Source organism: Borostomias antarcticus (assembly GCF_949987555.1).
Source record: "Borostomias antarcticus genome assembly, chromosome: 24".
NCBI lineage: Eukaryota > Metazoa > Chordata > Actinopteri > Stomiiformes > Stomiidae > Borostomias > Borostomias antarcticus.
The window spans coordinates 14,625,131-14,635,618 of NC_140257.1; the positions used below are offsets into that span (position 1 = coordinate 14,625,131).

General features: G+C 49.5%; 1 protein-coding gene across 1 annotated transcript; it reads right to left on the minus strand.

Annotated features, from left to right (window-relative positions):
* Window positions 1–9,816: 9,816 nt before the first annotated feature.
* On the minus strand, window positions 9,817–10,488 carry xkr4 (XK related 4; the record flags this gene model as incomplete). The annotated part of the gene is made up of 1 exon (XM_084458304.1): window positions 9,817–10,488. One exon carries the CDS (start codon window positions 10,486–10,488, stop codon window positions 9,817–9,819), a length of 672 nt encoding a protein of 223 aa, XP_084314430.1.

The window sequence follows — 10,488 nt, forward strand, 5'->3', positions numbered from 1 at the left end:
GGAGGGGGGGAGGGATGACAGAAGGACAGGGGAGGAGGAGGAGGAGACGAACGAGGGAGGGAGGGAAGGAGGGAGAGAGGGAGGGAACAAGGGAACAAGGGAGGGAGGGAGGGAACAAGGGAGGGAGGGAGGGAGGGAAGGAACGAGGGAACAAGGGAGGGAGGTGTTTGAAGGAGAGATTCCTGGTACTGAGGTATGGATACACAGCTGCTGCTCTGCTTTCGTGGCCCGTGTCGATAAGATTACCCACGATGCCCTGCTCAGGAACCGAGAGCGCCCACCGCGCACACACTCACACACACAGAAAGAGAGACAGAAAGAGGGAGAGAAAGACAGAAAGAGAGACAGAGAGAATAGCAATAGCACAGTGGATTATAGCATTACAGCCCTAGACCCCTTCTGTCTGAGAGCTTCACAGTCAGTCCCTTCACAGCCCTGTCTGATCACAGGAAATTACACTCTGCCTTGGAAAGACAGTAACACACCCTCATGCAGTAGAACCCAATAAACTGAACTATACAAAACAACCATATAGACGGCCCAACAATAGCAAAGACGACTACCAGAAAGCAATTAGGCATCAAACAATTCAATTTCAATTAGACAATGTTCTTACCAGCTCACCACAGTAATAATAATGGGCTGAATCAGGCTGTAAAACATATTTGACAACGTGGCAGGTTTATCCGATCTGGAAAAGTCTCATCACAGATCAAAAGCATCAGCCAATGAAAAGTGGTTTGATACAGACTGCAGACATCTAAGAAAAACAGTCAGAGGTTTATCAAATGAAAAACACAGACAAACAGACAAAAAAAATTCTGGGAAAAAATGGCATTCTTTCAGCAAACCACACAAAGAAGAATTGGTTATCCAAAATGGTGAAATATGGAAAACACATTTTGAAAACGTGTGTAGTATAGCGTATATAGATTTATCTTCGAAAAACTCAGTTTTTCACCGCTGTAGTTTTCACGTTATGAAATACATGGACGGGAATGAGCTGATGACTAATGCGCTCATATGTATTTCATAACGTGAAAAATACCGCGATGAAAAACAATCAGAGTCCAGTAATCGAGTTTGTAATTCCAGTAGTGTATTCTGAACGTTATTTCGAATCTTGAAGTGATATTTTTATAACGAACTTGTACTGTTGGTCTATGGATGCTTCCACATTCTCCCACCCTGAGCGTGACGTAAGAGCAAAATGGCCGCCGTGTGAATATGGTCAATTTCCAAGAGGAGAACATAGAGACGAGTCCCCTCAGCCAGCTGGTCCTGAGGTCACCTCCTCTAACAGCACAAGGCCTCAGGACAACCCTCACCCCATCTGGACCAACCAGATCAGAGATAAAGAAAAATAAAATTACCTCAACTATTGGACATCTACCACAAAAACTCAAAACAAACGTCAATGCTACTTGGCTCTAAACAGACGGTACACGGTGGAAGACTATCTGAGTGGTGTGACTGATGAGAAACAGAAAGACATGAACTTTGTACAGACGATCACAGACTGACCATAGAGTCCGTCCCACACAGGCAGGCCTGGCTGCCTAGAGAAGACAGGCTGTGTCCTCTGTCCACAGAGAGACAGATGGAGACACAGTTTCTGCTACGATGTAGAACTTATGAAGATATTAGAACAAAGTTCTTTACAAAAATGAAATGTAAGCTCAAAGATACACTCTGACCAAAATAAAACGCGACATATACTTGGAGAACACAGTGTCACCGCCATAGAAGCAGCAAGAGATGTGAGTGATGTCACAGCCTAGAGAAAACCAGCACAACAACACAATAACAACAACACAATAACACTCTCCTCACAGCCCAAACTCTGCCCTTTCATTCACCCCTCTACGTCATGAGGACCTTTTTGGTTTGCTTGTTCGTTTATTTATTTATTTTATATGCCTTACATTCGATTTTGTATTATTTTTGTAAATTGTATCTTTATTGACCTATTTTATGACCTGTTTAACTGTTAGTTTACCGTTTTCTCTTGTCATTATTGAATTGTATTTTAATCAACGCTTCGGCAATATTGTTCACCGGACATTCATGCCAATAAAACATATTGAATTGAGAGAGAAAGAGAGAGAGACAGAGAAAGAGAGACAGATAGAGAAATAGAGAGAGGGAGAGAGGACAGAGAGAGAGAAAGAGAGAGGGCGAGAGAGGGCGAGAGAGGACAGATAGAGAGACAGAGAGAGAAATATCGAGGAGAGAGAGACAGAGAGAGAATGAGAGAGTGAGAGAGAGACAGAGAGAGAAACAGAGAGAGAGTGAGAGAGAGAGGACAGAGAAACAGAGAGAGAGTGAGAGAGAGAGGGAGAGAGAGAGGGAGAGAGAGAGGACAGAGAGAGAAACAGAGAGAGAGTGAGAGAGAGAGGGAGAGAGAGAGGGAGAGAGAGAGGGAGAGAGAGAGGACAGAGAGAGAAACAGAGAGAGTGAGAGAGAGAGGGAGAGAGAGAGGGAGAGAGAGGACAGAGAGAGAAACAGAGAGAGGGAGAGAGAGAGAGGGAGAGAGAGAGGACAGAGAGAGAAACAGAGAGTGAAAGAGAGAGGGAGACAGAGAGAAACAGAGAGAGAGTGAGAGAGAGAGGGAGAGAGAGAGAGTGAGAGAGAGAGTGAGAGAGAGAGGGAGAGAGAGGACAGATAGACAGAGAGAGAAATAGAGAGAAGGAGAGAGAGAAATAGAGAGAAGGAGAGAGAGACAGAGAGAGAGACAGAGAGAATGAGAGAGTGAGAGAGACAGAGAGAGAAACAGAGAGAGAGTGAGAGAGAGAGGACAGAGAGAGAAACAGAGAGAGAGTGAGAGAGAGAGGGAGAGAGAGAGGGAGAGAGAGAGGACAGAGAGAGAGTGAGAGAGAGACAATGGGAAGGGAGAGCAGCAGAGGAGCGTGAATAATGCAGGAGGATATAGGCAGGTCATTCACTGAACACACACACACACACACACACACACACACACACACACACACACACACACACACACACACACACACACACCCCACACCTAATGTGGGATATCAAATATTCATCCAAGGTGGGCTTTCCTGATGGAGATTCTCATATTGGGCATATAGGGGAGGTCACACACACACACACACACACACACACACACACACACACACACACACACACACACACACACACACACACACACAGTCATGTACCACACAGCCAGCCCATACCTCACACACAAACACACACTGTAATGTTCCACACAACAAGCCCCACACTGTACCTCACACACACACTACTGTAATGTTCCATGGATATACCGTACATCCACCATGTACTGTATGTCACTTATTACCGAAGGAGAGCAACAATGACAGCTATGACAATATCATTATGAACAACAAAATGCTGTAATAAAAGGTGAGTTGAGACAGGCTGTGGTTCCCACGGCGATGCAGGGGTGGGGCGGGGCTATGTGGATGGGGTGATGTGCTCTCGCTGGTTCCTCACACGCTAGCCGCCCCCCCCCCCCCCGGGAGCGCTGTGCATTATGGGATTTGGAGCATGCTCCCTGATGCTCCTTCATGGACTGGAGCGCCGGGTTCCGAGCCTATCCCATGATTCTCCCCTCTGCTGCTCGAAGAGAGAGAGAGAGAGAGAGAGAGAGAGAGATGGAGAGATGGAGAGAGAGAGAGAGGGAGAGAGAGAGAGGGAGAGAGAGATGGAGAGAGATGGAGAGAGAGAGAGAGAGAGAGAGAGAGAAAGGGAAGGAGAGAGGGAGAGAGAGAGAGGGGGAGAGAGAGGGAGAGAGAGAGGGGGAGAGAGAGGGAGAGAGAGAGAGATGGAGAGAGAGAGAGAGAGGGGGAGAGATGGAGAGAGATGGAGAGAGAAAAAGAGAAGAAAAGAGAGTTTGTGTGCGCGTGTGTGTGCGCGTGTACTGTCCTAACCCTATAGACTTCTGCTTGTATAATGGAGTGAGTGTAGCCCATCAGAATTCATTTTATAAACCTTACACAAACTCTTACACCTTTTTACACTCATGTGGAGAGAAAACCCAGAAGAGGATTATGTAAATAGTTTCCTCTCCTACTCCCCTTCAACGCTAGAGATAGATTGTCAGTCATTTATATAAGGGTGTTATGAAATTAATCTATATAAATAGTTTCTTGTTGCAATTAGTGGCGTTAACCTCAGCCTGCCTGTTCAGTGAGTGGATGACTCACGATGCTGATGGAGTTACACAGAACACAGAACACTCAATACTACTATAGTATCTCCTCCACCCTGACTGCTATTGTGTTTGTATTGTATCTGTTCGCCTCCTTTCTATCTAAAGACAGTGTAGTGTGTGTGTGTGTGTGATGGCTCTCAATGTAAACACAGGGTTGTGTGTGTGTGTGTGTGTGTGTGTGTGTGTGTGTGTGTGTGTGTGTGTGTGTGTGTGTGTGTGTGTGTGTGATGGCTCTCAATGTAAACACAGGGTTGTGTGTGTGTGTGTGTGTGTGTGTGTGTGTGTGTGTGTGTGTGCTGGCTCTCCATGTAAACACAGGGTTGTGTGTGTGTGTATGTGTGTGTGTGCTGGCTCTCCATTTAAACACAGGGTTGTGTGTGTGTGTGTGTGTGTGTGTGATGGCTCTCGTGGGGCGATCGTAGTTTACAGTCTACCTAGTGCCCTCTTGTGTCCCGGGCGATAACACTGTCCATAGATGAAATATGGCGCTGCCAATAGCCATCAAGACCCGCTAAGCAGGGCAGGATACACACACACACACACACACACACACACACACACACACACACACACACACACACACACATCTAATGAAGATCAATAGGATGAATACATTCTCTGCAGGGGGACTGTGTAGTTATTGTTAGACCAGCTCCGTCTGTCTGGAGATGTTCCAGACTTAGAAGAACCCGTTTTTTGGGGGGTGGAGCAAAGCCAGTCTAATGATGTCATGTTATGACGGATCTTTCTGGAACACAACAGGTAGAAGAAAGTCAAGACTATCTAAGAAACCTCACAATGTCCAACTATTGCTTCTTGTCCACTTGTCTTTCTCTCTCTGTCTCTATTCGTCTCTCTCTCTCTCTCTCTCTCTCTCTCTCTGTCTCTATTCCTCTCTCTCTCCTTCTCTTTCCCTCTCTCTCTTTTGCTCTGTCCTCTCTTTCTGTGTGAGTCTATGCATCTGAGTGAGTGTGTGTGTGTGTGTTTGTGGGTGTGTGTGTGTGTATGTGTGTGTATGTGTGTGTGTATGTATGTGTGTGTGTTTGTGTGTGCGCGCACGTGTGTGTGTGTGTGTGTGTGTGTGAGCCACATGAATGAAGGCGCGTTTGCGGCGTGCAGCGTCTCGAGCCCGTTCTGTTTTTTGGGTTGTTTGTTTGTTTGTTTGTTTGTTAAATGAGCCGTTCAATCTCCCAGCCTTAATTACCGGGAGGGATGGAGGGATAGAGAGATGGAGAGATGGAGGGATGGAGGGATAGAGAGATGGAGGGATATAGATAGAGGGATGGAGGGATAGAGGGATGGAGGGATAGAGAGATAGAGAGATGGAGGGATGGAAGGATAGAGAGATGGAGGGATAGAGAGATAGAGAGATAGAGGGATGGAGGGATGGAGGGATGGAAGGATAGAGAGATGGAGGGATAGAGAGATAGAGGGATGGAGGGATGGAAGGATAGAGAGATGGAGGGATAGAGAGATAGAGGGATGGAGGGATGGAAGGATAGAGATATAGAGGGATAGAGGGATAGAGAGATAGAGGGATGAAGGGATGGAGGGATGGAGAGATAGAGATATAGAGAGATAAAGGGATGGAGGCGAGGGTGCGGTGGTGGTGGCGGTGAGGAGCGCTTACAAGCTGCTCAGGTGCGGAGGAGGCAGTCAACCACACCAGTTGTTTAGTCATGTCTGCGCTGGGAGAGCGGTACGCGCACACACACACACACACACACACACACACACACACACACACACACACACACACACACACACACACACACGCACACGCACACGCACACGCACACGCACACTGCAGTTAATCAGGCTAGGTGCATCCAGCTGAACAATCTGACAGGTGTTTACAGGCACAACAGCTGATCCTGAGCCCTTAGCTCTGAGCTCTCTAGCTCTACAGAGGGGGGGGGGTGTCCTGCTATCTACTCTAGCTCTACAGACCTGGGAGGGGGGGGTGTCCTGCTAACTACTCTAGCTCTACAGACCTGGGAGGGGGGGGGGGTGTCCTGCTATCTACTCTAGCTCTACAGACCTGGGAGGGGGGGGGGGGTGTCCTGCTAACTACTCTAGCTCTACAGACCTGGGAGGGGGGGGTCTTCTGCTAACTACTCTAGCTCTACAGGGCTGGGGGGGGGGGTCTTCTGCTAACTACTCTAGCTCTACAGGGCTGGTGGGGTGGGGGGGGGGGGGTGGAGGGGGGGTTCTTCTGCGTCGTTCTACAAGTAGACCCCCCCGGGAGGACGCCTCGTCTCTCACCGTGTAAACACAATCAGCCATGCTCCGCTGGGAATCACACGCACTCACACGCACGCACACACACACGCACGCACACACACACGCACGCACGCACGCACGCACACGCACGCACGCACGCACGCACGCACGCACGCACACGCACGCACGCACGCACACAGACACACACACACACACACCCACGCACACAGTATGATTAGCATAGACGCAGGCAGTGTGTTGCCGTGCACCCGACTGTGTGGGAGGAGAACGGGGAGTTCCAGACAGACGGGCGGCCGAGAGCACCGGGTCCACGCTCTCGCTGGGATGATTACAGCTTAGTCTGTACAGTATATAGAAATAACACCACCTATTGCATAACCAGGGGCACGAAAATGCTATAGAACTATTAGAGAACGGACGGTCTTTTCATCAGGAACCTGAACGCCAGAACGAACCTCTGGTCAGCCCTCTGCACTGTAGCTGACAGTGTTGGGCAAGGTACTTCAAAAAAGTAATCAGGTAAAGTTACTGATTACTTTTTCTAAAGTGTAATTAGATGACTTTACTAATTACTCTCTCTGAAAAAAAATCAGATTACTAATTACTTTTGAGTTACTTTCTAAAACCAGATCATTCCTCAGCCGAATCAAAGAAGTGCTGATTTAGGATCAGTTTTGCATCTTAGATCATAATAGACACAAGAAAATCTGATCCTGAACCAGCGCTCTAGGCACATCTCAACCCTGATGACATAAACAGTTCAGCCACGACCGCAGAGACCGCATGCGCATATCAACCACATGAAAGAGAGCAGGCACGCGTGTAAGTAACAAAAAAAACAAAAAAAAAACCTTTTTATTAGGTAAGCAATAGTAGTATTATTATAAGATGATGGTTACTGGTCTGAACTCTAACTGCGTGTCAGCTGCTTACGGTAGCATTCTTCACTGTAGATATGTTCCATTGAGAGCCATAATCTGCAGGCAGGTATGAGTGTGACACCTGCCCCGGTCCACCTGCCCCAGCGAGGGCACACCTGCCCCGGTCTACCAGGCCCAGCGAGGGCACACCTGCCCCGGGTCCACCAGGCCCAGCGAGGGCACACCTGCCCCGGTCCACCAGGCCCAGCGAGGGCACACCTGCGCCAGGTCCCCCCCAGCTCCACTGGGTGCAGCCGTGTGTGAACACTTCACAGCCTGGTGGGCCGGAGCTTGATGTTCTGACTGAGTAGGATACATAAGCTTGAGCGAGTGAGAGTGTGTGTGTGTGTGTGTGTGTGTGTGTGTGTGTGTGTGTGTGTGTGCGAGCGCATGTATTTCACTTTTTTTTTTTAATCTTAAAGGGATAGTTCACTCAAATTAAAGTATCCCTTCAAGGCGATCTCATATTCGACATTCACAAGCTGTTCAACTAAGGACTATCTAAACACCATGGACAGGCTACTTCTTCCAGAGTCCGTTTCAAGAGAGACAGTAGCTATAATACACACACACACACACACACACACACACACACACACACACACACACACACACACACAGAGACACACACACAGACACACCACACACGTGCTATGGCATTGTCATGGCCGACGCGTGACCTCATCAGATTCATTAACACGCAGGCTATTTATAAGAGGCTCCGCCCCCCCCTCCTGATTTCCCCCGACTGCGCCCGCTCAGCGCCATGTGCACACAGCGTGTCACAACAATACTTTCTGCTCTCTGGTGACACGCACACACACACGCACACAAACACATTAACACACACACACACACACACACACACATGAACACACACACACAAACACATACACACATGAACACACACACGCACACACACAAACACATACACACACGAACACACACACACATACACATACACACACAAACAGACACACGCACACATACACGCACACACACACAAACACAAACATATACATACACACACACTTACGCATGCACACACAAACACACACACGAACACACACACAAACACACACACACACACACTTACGCATGCACACACAAACACACACACGCACACACACACACAAACACACACACATACGCACACACATACACACACACAAACACGCTCACGCATGCACACCCATACACACACACACACGCACACACACACGGACTGTCACGCAGGAATAACCTTCTCATTTACCTCCAGCACCGCAGACAGCGTGCTGTGCCGCTGCTGAAGGCCGGGCCAGAGAGGGCACTGAATGCTAATGATTAAGGTGGCGCATCCCGGCCCCCCGCTGAGCAGGGACTGGGGAGAGCAGTAATAATGGACTACTGTAATTGGTGTCAGCATGATTGGAAATTCCCATCGCTGCTGTATATTGCGGTACCGTGGCTTGGGATGAGGCTGTGGGCGCTAAGCATGCAGGCGGCCATAGACACGGGATGAAAGAGAACATGAATAAACATGTGAAACACACGCACACACACACACACACGCTCGCACACCGCAGGGGTGTGATGTGTCACAGATAATTTCGCAAATAACTTCTCGAAACAGTTTATAGCCTGCAATGATGTCACAGCACGCCTGCTATGAATTATACAAGCAAAAAGGCTTTCATCCCCATTATATTCAAATGAACAGCCGTATCTGGGTGACGCAAAACAAATGAACACAAACGCAAACAGCGCAGGCCGGGTCTGACCTGTACTTCACTGCTTGCTGAGTTGAAGAGAAAATTAAATGCCACCTGGGAGTAAAGTTAACCGGGAATGAAAGCAATAACGCCTAATAACTATGCTATGCCCCCAGTAGTTCAAGGGGGCTTATCTAAAAGTTCAAGCTCAATCATATTAATAATACATTTTGCAGTGCGGTGTCTTCGATACAAAGTTACCATCCAGGGGTGGCCAATCTAAAGCCTGCTCATTTTAACACACGCGGCGCAAATTGTACTGCAGGCCTATTAGTTCTAGGATAGTTTATTTTTTCTCACCCACTCACCGGATAGGCCTACTTATGGGCATAATATCACTTTAAGTCAATGTTACTCCTCATGTGTTATTACTGGTTGTGATGTACAGGAGCGTGCAGGCCCACCAACCCCCCCCCCACCCTCCCCCCACCATCTCAGTCAGAACCCCCTACCCACCAAAACATTGTGATGGAGCCCACCGTTAATGTATCACGGGTATGACGCAAGCCTAATCTCCACCAGGGGCAGGCAGCGACCAGACAGACAATGTAAAACAGGCACTGTAGTCTGCGGGCCCCTGCGTGCGGACCCCCTGGCGCCTACGTCGATGAATAGCCGGGTACGGGAAGGCAGCCACAACACACAGCCCCGCGGTGCCCATAAAAACCCACTCTATTCATTTAACCACCGCGTTTTACCTCCATATCTGGCCGAGCTGCAGGATGTGGATGAGGGACTGGAGGACCCAGATGAAGACGGAGCAGGACGCCGACCGCCTCCTCTTGGGGGCCCGGGTGGCGGTGCTGCTGTTGCTGTTGGTGGTGGTGTTCCTGCTGGCCGTGGACGCCTGCCTCTGGGGGGTGGACGGGTGGTGGGCCCCCACGTCCCCATGCGAGGCCGAGCCGCTCAGCAGCTTGCCGTCCATGTGGGAGCAGTTCCCGGCGCTGTCCTCGGTGCTGAAATCGTGCACGAACCACCGGAAACTGAACACCTGCACGGAGAACGAGCCCAGCACCACGAAGAACAAGGTCAGCCCGAACCACCAGTAGTCGCGGCGGAGGTAATAGTCGACCGAGAGCCACACGTCGGTGCCCACGTCGGCCAGATAGACCGCCACTGCGGCGAGGATCCAGAGGAGGTCCCACACCGTGTATCTCTGCTGCTCCCTGCCCAGGCGGAGGCATGTCGAATGGGGACCGCAGCACCGAGATTCCCCGTTCGCGAAGTCCGTGTCGCCGGCGCCGGAATCCGGCTGCGATCCCGGAACGAGTCCCGGCACTGAACCCGAATGATCCGAGTTCTGCAAAGGCGTGAACGCCACGTCGCTCTTCTTTATCTTCAGCACCCCGTCCGATTTCGCGGCCAT